This window comes from Poecilia reticulata, linkage group LG6 (genome assembly GCF_000633615.1).
Source record: "Poecilia reticulata strain Guanapo linkage group LG6, Guppy_female_1.0+MT, whole genome shotgun sequence".
In the NCBI taxonomy this organism is placed as follows: domain Eukaryota; kingdom Metazoa; phylum Chordata; class Actinopteri; order Cyprinodontiformes; family Poeciliidae; genus Poecilia; species Poecilia reticulata.
The window spans coordinates 18536764-18557846 of record NC_024336.1 but is presented as its reverse complement, the minus strand read 5'-3'; the positions used below and the strand labels follow the sequence as shown (position 1 = coordinate 18557846).

Sequence of the window (21083 nt, the reverse complement as noted above, 5' to 3'; positions counted from 1 at the left end):
GACAAAGGGTCACATAGGCAGATGGCAAACAGAGTTGCTCCTTAAAAATATATGTTGTTCCAACCGCAATAAAAACTTTAGTAATCCATACTGAAAGGTCTTGAACTTGTTTCTCTTTTGGCTGGAATAAGTATACTAGTTAGGAAAGAACAAAATTAATAATTGAAATATTTTGGATACAAAGCTTGGCGTTGTTGAGTAAATCAGATTTGTACTAAGTCTGATAATAAATCTCTAAATTTAATTCTAGATTGTTTTTAAACACTTTCATTTTAAATCTAATATATACCTACATTACTATATAACCGTTTAGACATTGCTTAGATGCATTCTCAACAACAAAAATGTTTACCRAGACATTATTTTCCATAGCAGAGAGATTTTACCAAACATTAGAGAGGTAGCATCAAAGATGAAAGCACATCTAAACGTAAACTAGTTTCCGTTAAGATAGCATATCTGACACAGGACATAAATTCATATCATGGCTTGGGAACATTTTTTTTTTTAATGACCAGAGAAGTAACCTAGTGTTGATTTCACCTGATACAAAGAAGGTACAGTGGGTTACAGCAAACTTGCTCTATTTTGTCCTTTTGGATCGTCTTCACCCTCACTCGGTGGTGGCCCATACTACATTTGGCAATGTTGGCAGTATCTTGAACATCTCAAATTTAAAACATGAGTCTACACACTTTGGGTTGTACACACATAGACACAGGTAAGAGAGACAACTYYACAAATCCAGCTAGCATTAAGACACTAAAGACATTAAAAATATCAACTCGACATTCATTTTATTTTTGAAAATATTAGTAAATCCCTTTTTACAGAACCTCTCTCTGATAGAGACATATTGTGACGTTCCCTCTGCGTTTAATTTAAATAATTGATGGCTGCTTACCGCAGGAAGCCTAAAAAGAATATGAATGCTGTTAATTCCAGCTCCTACAGAAGATATCAGAATCAGCCAAAATTGGTATAGGCAGGTTAATTCTCTGGAGAAACTGAAAATCCTAAGCAAGGCACAAATCCCTTCTTTTAGCATCTTTTGTCAGCATGGTAAGTGACTATCTTGTAGTGTTCTGTTATAGTTTGCATCAAGGCTGCATGCATAATCATCCAGTCTTTAAGGTGTCTTTAAAGCATTTGAGACATTTTAGATTGCAGTATGCTTCCCTTCTAAAGTATGAGATTATAAATGGTGACAAAATTGTCTTAAATTCAATACAAGAAAGTCGCAGTAATTAAGGATGCAGCTGCTCTCTGTGATAAATGGCTTTCTAAAATGTTTTCCACCCATTAACAGTCATCAGCAAGGCGATAAGTACTTTCTTTTATAACTCAGTCTACCGTGATACTCTTGAAATATACCTACAGAAATCTGACATTGTTAAATATGCTTTAAATCATTTGTTTAGCTTGAATTGTTTTCTCTCTGTTTTTTCCCCTCTGTGGCATTTCCCACAATGCAGCACCCCTGGGAGGAAGACACACAGCAGAATGGTAGTCACAGACGGAGGCACTTTGATGGGACTTGTTCATTAACTTTGTTGACACAAACCCACGGGCTACCTTCTAATGCATCAAAATTGATGTACTAGTTGGTGAGTGTGTGAGTGTGTGAGTGTGTGTGCGTGTGCGTTTGTGTGTGCGTGTGCGTGCGTGTGTATGTGTGGGGGTGTGTGTGTGTGCGTGCGTGTGTGCATGCATGTGTGTGTGGGGGGGGGTGCACGCGTGCGTGTGCATGTGTGTTGGCTAACAGATATACTGCATTCTGACTAACCTGAGAAATGGGCTGGTTGACGTAGACCCATCCAGTCACAGGGTTGACCCGCAAGTACTCAGGCTGCTCCACTGACATGGAGTAAGTGATGGCTGCGTTAGTGCCGAAGTCATCGTCGTGAGCTGCCACACGGAGGAAACTTGTACCAACCAGTGTGTCTTCTCTTAGAAAATCTACAGAAGACAAGTATTTTCTGCATGAATCTTGTTCACTGTCAGATTTATATGAACATATTTTTGTATTCCCCAGCAGAAGGTAAATGACAATAAAGATCAAAACGCATCTAGTTCCAATGGGAGGTTTACACAAACTTACCAAAAGCATGAATGTAATCACTGGGTTTTACTTAATTATTTGAACAGTTGTTTTTCCAGGGTGGAATGAGCCTACATAAAACAGCTTCAATTAATTTTTGTGAGAATTGGATGGATAATTTGGATTCTGGGCTTTTACTTACACCCTTAGCAATGTCTCTTAGCAAATTGTATCAAAGCCACCCACTTTTTGTAGCCATCAGCCAGCTCCTGACATGTGTTTGGTTGGCTATTTGCCACTCTTGTTGGCAGAATTATCACAACTCATTTAAATTTTTGGTTTCTGTTTTACAAATTCCAAATATAGGCCTCTTCAGATTCACTGCGAGAGTGACAACTACTGGAAATTCTTCCTACCCCACAGCATCACCAACCACGACAACGCCTTATAGATACCTGGATATGACAACATTTAACTTACCTTTGGAATAAATTATGTATTTTAGAGTAGAACTGAAAGAAAAAATCTGATGCTGAAACACATAATTATGTCCAAACATCTGACCCCAACTCTCACTCTCAGATAAAATATATGCTTAGGTAATTCAGGAACAACCAAATGGAAACTGCCAGAGCATCAGGGTTACTGTCTTCAATGAAGCAAGTCTCACAGTGCCTGGGACTGAAAAAGTGACAACAAAAACGAAGCACTAGCTCCAAATAGCTCAAGTGAAATTTGCAGCTGCCCACATGGACAGCCAAATGTACTCCAAAGAGAAGTTCTAAGTTCAGGTATCAAGATTCACCTAAATCTTGATATTAAAATGCTTTACTTTACTATCTTTCCTGTCCCAAAATTAAAGATTCAAATTAATCATTAAAATTAAAAAAAGTAATAATAATAATTCCGATTCTGAAAAGCCTCAAATCACATCCATGCCAGTGATGATTGTAAGTAAACTTCAACTGAGTGAGGTAATGTGATCAAGGGTGGACACAGCTTTTGTATTGGCCAAAACGGTTTTCACAAACTCTATTGTCTTGAACTATCTACATTTCAATTAAACACTTTAGCAGAAAGTTGGACTAATGGCCTTTCTGGCACATTTTAACCAAGCTAAAATGGATGTGCTCCACTATTAATTACCTATAATCAATTAGAGAATTAGAAAACTAGGAGCTGAAATCTTTTGTTTGTACATGAAAAGACATGCCATAGCAACACATAGTGAACTAAAAATAATTTGTATTTTTAGCCATTAAAGTCATCAAACCTTTTCTTCAAATATTCACCAAGTAATGCTCCTCGTTTGCCCTTCTTTAAATTCAAATTGGTCGATTAAACAGGATAAAGGGCATGCACTGTGACTTCTGCCCTGCCTTTTCACGACTGTATTGTTCGGCGTTCTGACGGTGCTTCAGTGTTGCTATTTTTGGCWCATGAATAATATATGTTTAACACTTACACTCGTAGCGYAAATTCTCAAACTTGGGGCTGTTATCATTCTGGTCCAGTATCTGGATGGCAAGTTGACAGATGCCAATGAGCGGCTCCTCGGCCCAATCMGTGGCCGTTACTGTAATTGAATACTCTCTCTGCCGCTCCCTGTCGAAGCGCCGGGCTGTCACAATCACTCCTGTAAAGTCAGAAGCATAATCAAGGCCCTTCATCAACCCTCTGGCAAATATACACACATGATTGCTTATAAATTCACTCATCCATTCAGTGGTTTTCCAATTCTCTTACTTGAGTCCGTCCATCCATCAATCCATAAATCGAGACAAGTAAACAATTATTAATTTATTCTGAGCAATTCGAGCCTCCCATTGAAGAGCCGCGTATCTTCGTGATTAAGATGAAGAAGAGATAACCAAAGCTTGAAAGAAAATGATTGATGGAATAACATAATGACTTCACATATTAACATTTCAAGCAGTCTTGTTCAACCAGTTTCTTACACAGAAGAGAAACTATAACCCTCGTCAGACCTCAGCTCAGCTACAGGTTTCGTTACTAGTATTCTTACAAACCGGACATCTCATTTTAAACCTGTAAATAATTTAACATCTTATCTAAGGACTGCCTGCTCTACGCATAAGTCTTCTCTCACATTATATTTTGTTTTACAATGATCATTACGGACGTCAGGTACCATTTAACTGCAGATCTGTCTGTCTACACGGTACTCTGTGTTTCATGTATAATTGAGACCAATTCTGCCCTGCAACAATCCACAGCTCCCTACCTGTGTCTGGGTGGATTCTGAAGGCAGGCATGGCGCTGTCTCTGTGCATTAAGCCATATTTCACTTTTCCATTTGCTCCCTCATCTGCATCCACCGCATGCACTTGCAACACAAAAGTCCCCSCTGGCTGGTTCTCCAGCACTGAAGCCTGCTCACGGTACTGCTGGCACTGAGATAAAGAGCGGGGAGAGAGAGGGGAAGAGACAAAGCAGACACAAATAATACAAGGAAGAATTGGTACATATACTGTCAAAAGGCGTTGCATTAATGAGAATACAGGGATAAAAAAAAAAGTAATTTCAAACAGTTTACAGGTCAGGAGGACGGGTACAGTAGCTCGGATTAATTGCAGAACCAGAAGAATGCAACTGTGTAAAAGAAATCACTTGAACTGATTTWTTTGAGGAGCTAACAGTGAACAGCTTTGGTCTTTGGCTACAGTTTCAATCTATTCCCCCTAATGAACATATGCCCTAAATTAATAATGTCCCTCTGGAGTTTTCTTGCGTTGCATCCATATATATGCAAGATACGTTTTTTGATAGTGACCATGAAAGACAAAAACAAATTGAAAACAAGAGTTCAAGAGGGACAGAGAGATGAGCTGGATCAAAGGGTGCGAGCAGGGGCCGAACCGTAGCCGCTCACATTGACACCTAAAGCATAACTTGATATTTACAAAAGTTGCATAGCTCTCATATGGCCAAAAACACCTCAGGAGAGCAGGCTCCACGTGAATGCGTCATCTACGAAGTTCAAGTCATTCCTAATTAGGGAGGAAGTTCATTAGACAGGTGTAGTGTATTGTGATGATATTGCACTTTTATTCATAAATTAATTGAAATCCCAACAGACTGCCTAAAGATAGAGTGGGTTGTGCAGGCTAATCGAAACCCATGGGAAACCAGAGAGAGGGAGAAGCCTGGGAAATGAGAATTCCAAGAAAATGAGAGCTAGAGAGGGGAAGGAGAGGAGCAACTGAAGTTCACAGAAACAATCAGACGTACGAGAAAATGGATGACACTAACAAGGTCTAAGCCAGTTGCCAAAAAAAAAAAATGACATTTTATATTTCTGCAGTTTCCAGATAAGTCTCCAAAGATTCCAGCAACATAGAAGCAGATTAGGAAGACATAAACAGCCTGAAGATGGTGGAGTTGCAAAAGCCAGGCATTTTTTTGATACTCTCCACCACAATCTGGAGGATTCCAAGGCATTCCTAGATCAGAAGAAAGATACTGTCCTTCATTTAGCTGTGAATCTCTTCCTAGCGGGACGTGGCTGGTAAGCCTCCAAATGAGGCGTCCAAAGGACAATCTGATCACATGACCATACTACCTTAACGGCAGTTCTTCTTTCGAGATTTCACCGTAAGACTGAGACCAGGCACCATACATAACAAACTCAGTTAGTTGCTTTCACTGGTCTATTGTTTTTCCAGCCTTGATTCATATCTTATTAGCAGAGGTGAAGGTCCGAACATAAATGTACCAGTAAAATTAACGCTTTTTTCTTTTTGTCTTTGGTCCTCTGTGCCACAACAGACCTGAGCAACGCAGCCTTTAAATTAGATGACGCCCCAATTTATCTATCCTTACACCATTCCATCCTGCCAAGGATAAACAAGGAATCACAATCCTAAAACTTGTCCACTCGAGGAACAGATTGGTTCACAAGCTGGAGGAAGCAGTCCACCTTTTCTCTGCCTCAGCACCATGACCTCAGAGGTAAAGGAGGTGGCTCCCATCCAGACCATTTACATTCAGATTCTCATCCCCTCCAGTGCCCACTGAAATTCATGGCCCTAAAATGCAAAAATCTGCAAAAATGTGACCATGAGGTTCCTGGAGCAGACGCTCTCCACTTTATGACTAGGTCTATGTATGTAGCACCTTTGACAAATAATGATTTCAAGTACTTTTCCATAATCTATCCACAGCCTTCTTTTAGAAAAGTGTATGTTGTTTCAATAAATAATACAGTATATACTTGCAGTCGGTTACTTAGAGTTATTTTGGTTTGATCAGGCATCCTCATCTGCCAAATTGCTTTACGCAAACAAAGTGCACCAGAAATGCATGCTCACACAGTAGAAATAATTCGCAATATGAAACATTTAGAAAACCCCATAGGATTAAATTAAATTATACACTAGGTGGGGGAATTTCTTAAATTATTTAAATGGTAAATGTAATGAATGTATGCAGCGGTTTTCTAGTCATACAAACACCTCAAAGTGCTTTACACTCTTGCCACATTTGGCSAGTCGCACTCACATTATGRTGTGCAGAAGTGATTTACCCAGGGACACTGCAAAACACGATGGGTGGAAGCTGGAATTGAACTTTTGGGTAGCAAGACAACTAGACTTAACATTGAGCCACAATCTTCACCATAATTTATTATATTACCCAACTGAAAGGGATACAGACTGGTGTGGGGAATAGAAAATGGGTACAAAATGATTTGCTTCCTGGTATGAAATACAAGTAGATTAGGACAAAACCGTAACACATGGATAGAAATGAACAAAACGGTGAATCAATCTGGTGCCATAAGGAGAAGAAATTTGCACAAAATACAAACGTGGCAAATCGTACATGCTTCCCATTAACTATTATCTATTTGATATGGTGGAAGAGAAAGTGGTCTCTTATTGCTCATCTATAAATCAGCTGTTTCCAAAGAAGTACTGAGAGACAAGGTCAAAAAGGGCAAAACATCTGGAAGCTTTGCTTTCATTGAATTCAATCATTTCTCTTAGTATTATTTTTAGCAGCCTATTTTGTTGGAAAGTACCAATGAAACTATGTTATCCTTCTTTTTTGAATAAATTTGCTTCCAAATGTTTGGCTTGTAGTATACATAATAAAACCTCACAATACCAATAATGTTGGATCAAACGTTTATGTTGACAACAGCAACACAACGTTAAATCCCTGACATTGTTCTGGTAGATTAAAGAGGACATCACTTTGATCCAGTGCTGCCACATGGTTGAGCATAGTGTAATATTTCAGTGTAATTTCTGAAATAAATTACTAGCAACATTGGAGCAACTAAAGCATTGCCAAACACAGCTATTGTGTTTTGCAAAGATTCTCACCTGCTCAAATATCGGCTTGTTGTTGTTAACGTCATCAACTCCAACAACGACCCGGGCGGTGGAGGTGAGAGAGTGCGGCCCGCCTGATGCATTGTCATCTGTGGCTGTCACGTTCAGGACGTACTCCAAGCCTTGAAGCTTTGGCAGGGGAGTGGAGCGCAGACGGATCAATCCTGCAGAGAGCTCAGACCCATTAATATACACATCATAAAATAGGCTGCGTCCTAATAAAGTATGTGCATTCCTTCCATTAGTCATTAAGCAGGACGTTATTGCCACACTGGCCTTGCTTAGTGAGGGAGCAGCTATCGTTAAAACGCAGCAGACAATTCCTTCTGGAGCTATTTTTCTACACAGTTTGAAGAGGAAAATAGAGAGGGGTGGGGGAAGCACCTTTACGGAAGTCCACAGGTAAAAAAAATCTGATATGCAGCATACATCCAAAAACTAATTTCACAGTTGTGGTTTTGGTACATTTCTGATACAATAATTGCTCTGAAGATGCACCGGCAGCTCAAGAATWTGAGTGGAAACAAGGAAGAAGTGAGGAGAGTCTGGTTCCAAGTCAACCTAGCTCAGCAGAAGCCTATTAGCCGTTCCTCTTGGCTCCTTTGTCTGCTTTCATGTAACAGTCAAGATAAAAGGTCGGATAAAAGGATGGTGCATCTGAGTCAACATCTTTCTTGTCAAAAGTAATGCAAAAACATCAGAGGTTGCAGGACGAGCAAGCTGCCTGTGATGTGGAGGAGAGTCATTGAAGTGAGAGCATGGGGAGTTTTCTTTTTTTTTTTCCCATTCTCTTGTTGGATTTTTATTCATCTCTTTTTAAGGCACTTGATTAAAGACAATACAGCTTGCTGATACACACAGTTGCAAGTGCCTCACTGTTCTTCCTCCCACTTAACTTATAATTCCAGCTGCATGCAGACCAGAGTGGGGAATAATGTATTAATGGCAAGACCTGACACTGACATTACTACGGCAGTACATTAAAAAAGGTGAATTATAAGATGTACACAGTAATTTTCCCGCCTTAAATGTCAACCTTGTTTGTCATTGCAGCACTAGSTTCTCCAGGTATTAAATTTAGCTTTTTTTTTTTGAGAGTCTTCATRAGTTTTACGTTTAAAGCAGAGAGAAAGGTAAGGAAGTTGGGAAGAAAAGATGCATTTGATAATTATAGAAATTGATACACTATAATATTAAGATATGTAGATAAGAGACTTATTTTTATTATGAGAACATGGAGAGAGGACGGAAAGGAATATAAAGAGATGACACAAAAGAAAGAGAAGCCGGCAGAGCACAGCCTGGAGATTGTGAGCTATGATAGAGCAGTTGTTGTGAAATTGAATTGAAAGGGTTGGGTGACAAATGTCACAGAGATTTCCACTGGTTTCGGATCAAAGGGTAAATAAAAAAGATAAACTGTGCAGTCACCAATGCTAGAAAGCAGAAAAACACAGGAACAGTTTTTTTCTCTACACCAGCCAAAAGGAAAAAAAAATGAAAAAACACAACAGAAGTGTGGAAATTGCCAAATAGTGTTATAGAATGTATTCATAATCCTAATAACATAGGGAGKGTCACTTAAAAAGCACTTTAGAAGAWTTTGTAGTTTATAAATTAGAAGTCTCACTTTCATTCTGCTTTGACTTTGAAAYCAGAGGGCATTTAACACACYTCTGCAGGAGCAGCAGCATGTTAGAAAAAAAATGCATTTGATTTGACAGAAAACCTGTCATTAGTTTGAGAGGTGAAAATATAATGTCAGGCTGGAAATTAAGAAATATCACCTTTCTGGCTGTCAATGACAAAGTTGCCCTCTTCGTTGCCTGCGGTTATGGAGTAGGTTATACTGTCACCATCTGGGTCTTTGGCCAGGACTGTGGCAACAAGAGTGTTGGGACCGGCGTCCTCGGAAACAAATGTTCGATATCTGCAAGGATTCAAARAGAACTGGGTTATAGCGAGAACCAGAACAAATGAAGCATTTGGTTGAATTGATACAATCAAGTCCTACACCATTCTGGCATGATATTACAATTCAGCTTGACTGGTCTGCAGAAATTCAGTGCCATACGCAGCAATCTGCGTTGCACTGGCAGCTTTCTCTCAGAGCCAAGATTGATCATTTGAACTTTAGTAGCTAGTCTGTTGGATTGGACCAGGCATAAGTGAGCCTTGGCTGCCTGTTACAGTGCTGTGGAGTCACCGCTGTTCTTTCTTAGATCTCATCTGATAAATACTGCTCACTGCACAGCAGCCACATTCATGAGAGCTACAATTTTTACAAAGTCCTGACCCATTCATACTGCCATCACAATTCGATCTCTGTCTAACTCTCTCAAATCCCTCGCTTGCATTAGGACTTTTTCCAAGTCGTAGCGCATTAGCTTTGAGTACACCATGTTCACTTGCTTTTTTTATGTCCACTAACAAATGTCATAAAGAGATGCTGCAAACAAAGTTGATTATCGAACTGCGGCTTAAAGTGTCYTGGTGCCAACGCAGAAGTCCAATAACAAAACACCACTCAGGGTCARATCAGGTAGGGAGGGGGTGGAGCAAGCTCGAAATGAATCTCAATGTCTAATTATGTACATATGTACCGCTGAAAATCAGGGTAAAATTCTTGTTTCTTCAGACGTCATTCTCTACTGCACATTTCAATGAGAAAAAACCCAAAACATTTTATCTAACACATGCTCACCATTCGGTTTGTTGGTAACCTTTCTGACCAAGTGTCTGTGACAGCACAATCCAGAAACTCCAAATTGCAATCTCAAACGCTTACATTCTGGCAGATGTGCTTATTTCATTCCTTTTCTGTACTTCTGACACAATCATAGGTGTATAGTCAATTCTCAACTTGACTTGATGTGCACTCACACATCCACAGTAAGAAGTTTTATATACTGCAGACAGGTGCCTTTTCAATTCGAGTGCAATTGATTCAATAGGCCAGATCTAGACAGCAGGCAAGTTTAAAAAGCATCTTAAGGAYCTCTGATTGAAGTGGGATGTACAAGAGCTCAGCTTTGAGTGTTCTTATCTAAAAGTAATAGAGTCGATTTTTTTAATGTAATAAAACAGTTTAATAGCAATAACATTTTTAAATATTGAAACTGTGAATTACAGTGTTGTGAGAAATGTTAATATTTGAATAAGATCATCTGAAAAAAGTTTTTAAAAAATCCGTTGTCATGATGAAGGACCTTATCCCAACCAACCTATAGGAAACACGATGGCTTACTTATGGCACCCTTGGTTAAAAAAAGCTGCCATCAAGCATCTGTAGTAACTGGCTGAGTCTTTGACTTTGATGTGAAATAATTTTAGCATATTTTTGACATACTGAAAAGCTTTCAGGAATGAAAAATTGATGGAGGGACYTCCTCCTTCAGGATTTTCAGGTAGAGAGTGAAATTCATTCTGAGGAAACAAAGCAACCACAGACCATCACAGTTCATGTTTGACTGTCGTTRTAATTCTGTTTTTCTGAAAAGTACTGTTGGATTTTAGCCTATTGTAAAAGAACCCAGACCTCACAAAAACAGCCTTTTGTTCAAATTTTGGGAAWGTCGAGAACACTGACACATTTTTGGTCAATTTGAGGTTGGTCTTTGTTTCCATTTTGCTTAGCAGTGGTTTTCACTTTGGAAATCTCTCGCTTTACTTCTTACAGATGAATCCCAGACATCGACTACAACTGAGACTCGCAAAACATAAAATAAAATTATAATTTAAAAWTYTTTTTTTCTGGCWGATTTTTGTCTAGCTTAATGCAAAAAAACTGAAGAAATCCATAAAGGTGCAAAAACTGGAACTGTATAGACATAATGAGATAAAATTGACCAACATAAAACAAAACGTGGCCCGTAAATCCGCATGCAATTCATGAGCAGACGACATAACACAGAAAGACAGACGACATGAATTAATGCACTAACCAAAGCATCAGCAGGCTGATTAGACGTATGGTTGTGGCTTTTACTTGTCACAATGATTTAACCTGTCCTCTTAGCCGGCCACAGCTGAGACAAATGATAATGTCTGCTGGGATGTTGAAGTCATTGAACAAATGCTGCTTCTTCAAGCCCGGCCCACTGTGGGCCATTTGATCCAGTGCCTTTTAAAATGTCAGCAGTGATTTGCCATCTCTGTTGTGCTGGGCAGCAAAGATGGCCGGTGAGACACAGGAGACTGATATACCGCTGTGGCACAAAGAACTGTGGGGTGGAGATGAACCCTGTGACTGGGAGGGAAGCTGAGCTGTAGTGAAACAGGAAAAAAGAGGTGAGGTAAGGAGCAGGTGACAAAGGCGAAGGCTGAGACTGAAATGACAGTAAAAGTGATATGTGGGGGTGAGAAGGGAAAAAAGAGAGAGGATAAAAGAGTATGGCTGATAAAGAAAAGCAGAATATAAGAGGGGGCGGCGTTCTCGCTGAGTTTCAGCTGACTCGTCAGCAGAACTCATCCACTGTGAGATTTGGTGCCATTTCTGCTGCTAAAGCGTGTAAGTATATGTGCATGGGGTGGGGTGTTGGCGTCTGTGGTGAGGGGAGGTGGCGGGGGGGTGATTGATGGTTTACAGGAGAATGCTGATAGGCGATTCATCTCCGCCAGCCACAGCAATCTCCGTGGCAGCATGAGTGACCTGTAATCCGTCACCCGGCTCAAAGGCCACCTCTTCTCAGCTTCTCCCGGATAAGACACATTCACTCCCTCCACGTTACTTCCTAAAGCGTCTCAGTCAACTGTGAAGTTGCGCTCGGCTCAGAAAGAGCACGCCTTCCTGTCTGTCTGCTGGCCGAGACATCTGCCTGTTTGCATTTCTTTGGCCCGCGTGCCTGTCCTTCCATTACATCAATCTGTTTTAGCCTTTCTACCACTTATTCAAATGCAAACTGACAGGACATGCCAAGAAACATAAGTCTGTCTGCTCATGTTCCCTTTACAAATGTCACAATTAGTTTGAGCTGAAGAATAATTTCATGAATAAAATACTGTACATCTCTTCGGCCCTTACATGTGCTGTTTTTGGACAGGATTTTCATGTCTTCCCTTGTAGCATATATCTACATCTCACTAAGCCACGCAATGACAAAGCACCCAACACACAGTATCTGGAATAATGCCTGCATTTCTATCAGTCTGCAGCTTGTCTGGCAGGAGTATTTGTCTGAATGCCGGCAGGCTGCTCTCTATATCTGCATATCTGACAGGCTGTCTTCTGTCTGTTTTCCGCTTTTGGTATTCTCCACAGGCTCGCCTGCATCCATGTTTCCGCGTGATTTTCCTCCGAGCTCTATGTTCGCCTGCCCAACTCTCCACCTCTCTGCCCACCTGTTTGTTTAGCTGCGTGTCCGCCCACCCACCGAGACGGACGCCCCAACAAGACAACAAGAGCATGCAGTGGAGGTCTGCAACAGTAGTCTAAAGAGGTCACTGAAAAAAAAAAATGACTGGCAGGTCAAGAAGCTCACTCATCCAGAGAAAACAAATGCAGCGGAGTCACAGTGACAGTTGCAGCCCACCCACTCTTTCAGCTGTGCCAAAAAGGCCGGTGGTGACAGTGTGAATTGCATCCATATGTCAGATTACTGCATACCTTTAGAGAAGGTGCAAAAAAAATAAAAAATAACCCGTAGGGGTATGTGCGATTGCTTCAATCCGCCACGATATTTGTCTGGGATTGTGAGAGAAATGAACAACAGAATGTTTTGATGCCAGATGGCAGTGATTAAAACAGCTAACAAACATATTGAGTTTGTCTTAGCGGTCGTTTACGACGAGACTGTCAGCGTCTAACATCACTGCAATGAATCGCCCGAAGGGAGGCAGGTCTGAGATACGTGATGTAACGTCCCATCCATCTGTGATGCAACTAGTCTGCTGGCTTTGACATAATGAGATGTGATCAGCTGGTGGATCAGGGGTAAGACCTGGTGCATTATTTAACCTTTTCATTTTGGTGGCTAGCATTGATCTTTGGAGCTGAAATCAGTCCATGATTGAGACTCAAGCAACAGAAATGCTCAACCACAACAAGATTTACAAGCTAATGGAAACACACAAAGAATATTTTATGGAAACAGTAAAAATAAATTAACAATGTCTCTGACTTTGCTGGATGCTTTTGCGTTCGATGTATACACAAGCTGCACAGGYGCATCGCAATAAACTAGAATATCACCAATAAACTAATTTGTTTTGTAATTTAAGTTAATTTATTTAACTTAAACTAAGTTAAATAATTGAACTTAATTTAAGARTATTTCAAGCATTGATTTCTGTTCAAGCAAATTAAGTCCTACAAATAGGCTTGGTAGAAAATGTACATAAAACTACACAGGATCAAAATAAAACAAAGCATACCATCATGTAGACAACTGCTGACCTGACATTTGTCCAGTAGACACGAGAAAGGTAAACCTTAAAAGGTCATTGCTTAAGAAGCTGGCTGTTCACACAGTAGTGTATCCAAACACAGAAGAAAGTGAGAAATGAGTGAAAAAAAAAGAAGTGGTAGGAAAAAAGGGCACAAGTAATGGGGCCACAGACCACTGCCTCCATACTATGCCACATAGATGCAGTAATTTATGTAAAAGTCACTGAGCCCATATGCTGTGCGATATATACTTTCATTGTTATTTTTTAATGCATCGTGTAAAATTTCTTACTTTCTTAGAAAAACATTTTCATAAGCTGTGAGCCATAATCATATTGATTTGCAGAAATAAGTGCTTGAAATACACCACTTTGTGTGTAACAACTTTGAACTGAATTACAAAATGCMTTCACTTGTTGATGATATTCTGATTTACTGAGCTCAACCTGTATTATMAAACAGTGCTTCATAATCAGTGTAAGAAAAACCTTGTTTTCTGAGAGGTTATTTGGAAGAGGTATTGCTGTGTGAAATGTTATACACAAAAATAATACATATAGTATAAGTACTGTATATATTACAAGTTAAAATGCAATTACGGCTCTTTAATGAGTAGAACCAAGGCAAAAGCAGAGTCGTTTTTTGATACATTTCTAATAAAAACAACTTTCTTTTGTACCAATTACAAAAAGAATTAACAGAAAAGTTYTATTTATTKATTTATTTTTACAATAGTTCATTGCTACTAATTTATGCTGCCAGATATTGGTTGTGTATTCGAAGCCTCCAAAAACAGAAAAAAATACATTCAGCTGCCCCATTAACTAACTCCAAAACAAAATGAGAGCAGGATTGTACTAGACAACCTAAAGGTTATTCTGTTTTTATCTCTACCTGTGTTCATATTTTACACCATTACAATAAATGTCACACTGCTGTAAGCAGGCAGGCCTTGTTAAGCTCACGGTAACAAAATATTTTCATTATGAGCTATGGATTTCCTGAAAATAAAAACAGTTCAAGACAAATATCTAGTGATTTTCTTTCAGAGTTAGGTTGAACGTTGCTCTGAAATTGATGTTTGAGAATCAGCATGTTCCCTTGTCTCTGTTTTGTCAACAAACACGTTAATAGATTCAGACTAAACTTTTTTGGCACTTACTAGAGGACAGGCAGTTTCAGCAGTCCCCTTGCAATTTCTTTAGCAATTGTCTAATCAAGTTCTAAGCGCCTCTTGCATTCGTAAGCAGTGACTGCAACATGCAGTAAAAGGCACCATCAATGCAAGTAAAAGAGGTTCGAGAAAGCAATGAGAGAAAAACATATTGGTTGGCTAAATCAAGACTCCTAGAAAAAGATTATACCCTAGTCAAATAAGTTCATAAAGGTGTTATTTATTATGTTTATCAAAAATAGAAAATTAAGATAAAAATGGAGAATAGGTACATAAAGTCCAATTTAGYCAACTTCTTTTCCTTGCAATTTAATATGTACAATTTAATCAAATTATTCTACAATTTCATATGGGAAGCTAGAGCCTAGTAGTAATAAACATCATCCTTCACCCTTAATTACATCCCTGATGAAGACACYCTTTCAGCATATTAAGTAAGAATGGAATGACACGTTAAGAGTGTTAAGAGTGCCACAAAAATGTATAAATTCTGTCTGCTGAACTATTTCTATGCAGATTTAGGTAGATAATTTGAATCATACCGATAAAAGTCCAAATGATGGCCTATTTCTAGTTTTCTTTCAGCTGATTTTTTTATTTAAAACATTCCAACAGTGCAAAAGTTTATTATGGCACGCCCCCAAACAGTTCCTCTTTCAAACAGAAACGGGCTCAGAGCTGCACAGTTCATCCACCATACATAACACTAATCATCAGATTCTTTTCCTCATATTTCTTGTTTATCTGATATCAAACCCACTTTGAGTGTTTGTCGCTAAAAGTCTGTATCTTAGTTGCATTATTCTAAAGAAAACATCTGAAGTTAAAACTCCCACATGCTTCATATGAAGCTGAACAGTCAAAGCCGCAGTCACGTGATTGTGAACACTTTTCACACAACGGTGCAGAACACCTGTGGGACACCCGTTTTGATTTATTGTACATCACACCCCTACCTGCAGGAACCCCTGCAGGGGTTCCTGCAGGTAGGGGGTTCCTGCAGGTAGGGGCGTCCCACCTGCATCCCCTCCCTTCCTGCATCCTCTGTTTTGCTTTTACAAAACAGTCGTAGAGAGAGTGCCACACTTTTCTGCAGACAGCGTCCTCAGTGGACAACAACATTGCCTTGTAAAGGATGTTTTTATTGTAATGTTTGGTGTGGACCCCAGGAAAAATAGTCTCTACTAYGGAAGAGACTAAAGGGGATCCTTAAACAAGCAATAAACAATTTCCACCCAGAAGTTTTTAGCTGTTTGATAGTCTTATTATYACAGTAGTTATTTAATGAAGAGTCGTATAAATGTACACAATTCCTCACYGTGTCAGATAAACATTCCTGAAAAATATTCATGTCTCCTGCAGATACAAAATGCAGATAGTGAAAGAGAACTATTTGAAGCTAAATATCAACACTGCTCTCCGAGTGCACTTCTGCAAAAAAACTTTGCGACAAATGTCTAGCTAGTCACAAATCACTTTGTACAGAACCCTGTGTCTCAACCAACCAGTTTTGTTTAATTGGATAATGGATACCTGACAATCCCAAGTTGTCAGGTCTGCTGCAGTCCTAAATATGTCTTTTAGATTCTTTTATACTACACCCATCATCTTATTTTTCTCGCTGTGCATTGTGAAAATGTAAACTTGGATCTTAGGAAGTAGACGGTGGCTATAAAATGTACCACTGTGTCTAACTTTATTTCACAGAGAAACTAGTTCATCTACAGTTTTTTTTTAAATGATCATTTATTTTAAAGGTTTTGTTGGTTCTAGTGGCYTTTATTTGAAAGTAGTTTGACAGGAAAGAGGGTTATGAGATCGCAGGAAGACATGCGGCAAATGTCGCCAGGCTGGAAAACCGGCATGAGGACTAAGGCCTCAATACATGGGTTGTGCTTTGCCCCTGCGCCACCACAGCACCCCCTATTATCATTTATTTTTAATAAACCTTTATGGGTGCAATTAATTGTGGGACCACTGATTTCGTGAAAATATAAACGCTTAGTTTATATGGGAGAGATTATACTACAACAATAAAGGATGGATTCATTTGACATTTTTACCATGTGCAGCAACAAGCATGGAGTGTTTTGTACAGATATCCTTTAGCTGAGAAACCGCAGAGGTCCTTAAGGTCCACAGAACGGATTATCAAAGAATTCTATCACTGCAAGTGGCAAACAGTTAGTAGGTAAACATCACTTATTGAGTCAAAGACGATGAAAAGGCATAATAGGAGCACGATGCATCAAAGGATACAAATTTGTCAGCCCCAAGAAAAGAAAAAGATCAGATTAGATTTTGCCAACAAAACATCTTAAAAAGCCAAAAAAGTTCTGAAGCAGCTGTCTTTGGAGACATCAAACTTAGGTCAACATGTACCAGATTAACAATTGGGAACAAAGTAGGCGGAAGGCTCGGAGCAGCTCATGAATAGAAGCTTAACATGTAAAACAAGCGGAGGCAGTGTGATGGCATGAGCATGCGTGGTTTCCAGTGGCACGGTGTCATTTTTGTTTATTGTTAGTGTGACAGAAAGGAGAAGAAAGGAGAATTCAGCAGGAATTCTTAAGTGCACAGCTATTCTCCTAAAATGCAGCTATGAAATCGACGATTTTTTAGTCCCCATAAGGAAGATTATTTAAATGACAGAAATACAATTTATGCATTATCAGGGCAAATACTTAAAAAAATATACTTGGAAAATATCTATAACACATTTATTGGCAAACATGGAAAAGCTCTAAACTATCATTTGTTTTTTTTCTAGAGTGGGATACTTTTCTACAATAAAAATTMTTTAATTTGAGTACATTTATTAAGTGTGGGGAATAAAATCATYAATGTATTTAAAGGTGGCACAATTTTTCGTACCACTGCTGGTAAATACTTCTATCTTTTTTGTGCCAAACTCACCTGCRGTATTTGTAGTTGAAAAGTTTAATCTTAATTTCATTAAACCAAAGCATATAGCTCCAGTTAAATTCACAGCAGAGAATCGCAAACTATGTTAACATTTGTGACAGTAGGAGAAAAAAACGGCTTTCTCCTGGTATATGCCTCCCAAACAACCCATTCATATTTAATAATTGTTATGGAGACTTTGTGACTCCTAGATGCCGGTCTTTGCTGCGGTTCTTAAATCATTGAGCTTTGGACTTTTGATTTTTTTGCCTCCATTTCCATCCTGCTAAATGTGCATGGAGGCAGAATAGACTTCTTGCCCAGCTGCCAGTGGCTAAAAGTAATAGGCCACTGGCAGCTGGCCTATTAGTAATAGGCCCCTATGTCATGTCATGTTTATGCAGAAAGTTTTGGATTGATAATTAAAAGTCCCTAGAAACACACACAAAAAAATTATGGAATACATTTAAAAACAATGATTCATTTATTTTATTTTACCATTATTGTTAGAGGTATCAGCAAGTTTTTCACAAGCAATTTTGCAGCTCAGTTGTCTCTTAAGATGGGATTTTTTTGGCACTAAGTGAATGTACTCGTTTTAAAGTTGAAGTTTTACAAGGTCTTTAAGGGTATGGTACTGCAGTTAAATATGAAACTTATTTCATGCTTTTTACACATCTTTACCAGCTGTGCCAACACATTTTGATGGAAYTGTGTATCCATATACTTCCAGYTTGTGTAAAAGAACACAAATAAGGTTACAAKCTTCAACTTTCMCATAAATATGCCCAAAMGAATAAGATTGTGTTCTTTAAATGCAAATGAATAAAGAAACTCACACAGGCTGAGAGAATTCAGGAGCCTCGTCGTTGACATTAGCCATCCTCACGCGAACCGTGGCGGTGCCAGAATGAGGCTCATCCCCGCTGTCCACTGCCATCACCACAAACTCATACAAATGGTTAGGCCTCTCATAGTCAAGCCGCCTCGCAGGAAAAACAGTCCCATGGGGTGAAATGCTGAAATCCGGGCTCAGGGTGTAATAGGTGAGCTCTGCATTTAATCCTGAGTCACAGTCTGTGGCTAAAACTGTCAAAATGGAGCACATGACATCAGGATAATCAGTTAGCAGTTAATGAAAAAAAAGAAAAAAGCGATGGCATGGCATGTGCAGATGAATATTTTCACATCTTTGTAGATCATTATCCCTTTATGGCCTTGCATAACATGTAATAAATCAWAARTTCAGACAGCTACAATTATTAGAACACAAAATGCTCCTTGCTAGACTGATTACCATCATTTGCCAAAATTGGCTTAAAGACATGGAAAAGAAATAATTAAATGAACAGCACTTATGTGTGTATGCCTGGCTGGAAATGATTATATTCTAAGGTAATTACACAGAAAAACTATAGCTTTGCCTCTGATGTGTGATGAGATTTTTTCCAGAGAGCGCAGCCGCAACCACTGTGAATTTCACTTAAACTCTCCGTTTAACACACACACACACATCCCTGCCAGCTCCTAACACTTGGATACATCAATTTACTTTGATGTGTTTTTATTTGCTGCATGTCAAGCATCACGTGCAGCCTCCATGTGTTAATGTCTCGTTCTTGTTTCGTCTTAGCACCTTGTAAAACAAATCACATCTGGTAATTTATGATACTCTTTTAATTTGGCTCGTATAATTTCACTGACTCATTAAATGTTAAAGAGACTGAAATTCTGCATTTCCTTTACACTTCTCTAATAAAAGCTCTTCTGTGAGTTTAATCTACTTTGTCGTCAACTTCAGTGGGCCTTTGCCCCGTGGGGACACACTGATAGTGAAAAGCTGATTTTCTTTCTCTCAGTGACTCAAATCTTTGATATTTTATTGGTTAGCAGAGCAGTCCTCCAGATTAACAAATTCCCTCTACTTCTGTCTGTTCACAATTCTGCCCACTCCTTCTAGCTGGGATTGAGTTTATTTAAAGATCAAGCTTCTTTTCTCTCCTTCAAATTGATTCTTTCACTTTCACTTTTTTCTACTAACCTATTAATCATTTTCTCTTATAGCTGGATTTTCATGTTCAACTATTTCTATGTGGTATCCATTTATACTCTAYATTTTATTGTTTTCTGAATACATTTTTTGATTTATAGTCCGTTTTCCCCAACAACTATTCTGTGTTTTTCCTTTTTTCTGCACTTAAATGTTTTAGATGGTCAAACTTAATAATCAAAAATAATCAGAGTGAATTCAAAATGAAGTTAGTCAATTAATATTTGATTTGTTGAGGTAATAAAACAATCTAATAAATTATCCTCCTTGAGGCTTTGAGCATTGAAGCCATTACAAAAATCTTACTTCATACTTTCAAGGTCATCAGCAATGTTGTCTCTCTATATCTTATTGATCTCCTTCAAGCTAATATATCMAGCAGTACTCCTAAGTGCTCCTATTCCATAGCATTCATTCACTCACCAGTTCAGTAATCCAATTGTAATTATTATTGCATTTACAAAACAAAACCCCAGAGGGAAAAAAAAAACAAAAAAGAGAGAAAATGTTGAACACTTACAAAATATAACTAATGATATAGTTCAAACAAGATATTTAAATGCGCTTTACGGAGAGTTGTGAATGTGACAAGTTTTAATTTCAATTTCTGCGTTTCAATTTTGAAGTTCGCATATGGCCGAGATCACTGTGCCTTTCAACATTTTGGAGAGCCTGGACGATGTCATGCAAAGTTTTGATAGGTCAGTTCACGGTATTTGAGTTAACTGGAAACATACCTGTGAAAGCATTTCAAGGCAAAACCTCAAACACGTTGCTTCACTGASTAACTTGCCTGAGATGATTGAAAAATTAAAAACAAAAATATCAGCCAAGACAGCAGAAAAAKAGTTGTTGACCTTCACAAGTCTGGCTCAATTTTCTGATGACTTATGGTGTCACGTTCATCTTTTCAAACATTTATAGGCGATAAACAAGTTTTGGTGCAAATAGTCAACAGCAAAACAAAAGTAGCAAACCTTGTGAAGATGCTGGCTAAAAGGTCACTCAGMGAAGATGTCACTATTTCAGAGGCAATTTGAAAASCAAGACTGCACTTTGCAAAAGATCTTACATTTTGGAGGAATGTCTGATGAAACTCTACAAATGTTAATTGTGTTCATAATCCAAGCGGACCAAAAAGAGGAGTTTTTGCCTGATTTATTGTTAGA

The 21083-nt window shown here is 38.8% G+C and overlaps 1 protein-coding gene across 1 annotated transcript in view; it reads right to left on the bottom strand.

Annotated features, from left to right (window-relative positions):
* LOC103466206 (neural-cadherin-like) overlaps positions 1-21083 on the bottom strand; it is a 133468-nt gene that overhangs the window by 55809 nt on the left and 56576 nt on the right. Inside the window, exons 6-11 of the mRNA XM_008411644.2 lie at positions 18704-18953; positions 9189-9331; positions 7393-7565; positions 4287-4455; positions 3507-3677; positions 1787-1959 (exon numbers count right to left, since the gene is read on the bottom strand). Of these exons, the coding sequence (XP_008409866.1) occupies positions 1787-1959; positions 3507-3677; positions 4287-4455; positions 7393-7565; positions 9189-9331; positions 18704-18953 (1079 nt within the window). The remainder of the gene's footprint in view (positions 1-1786; positions 1960-3506; positions 3678-4286; positions 4456-7392; positions 7566-9188; positions 9332-18703; positions 18954-21083) is intronic.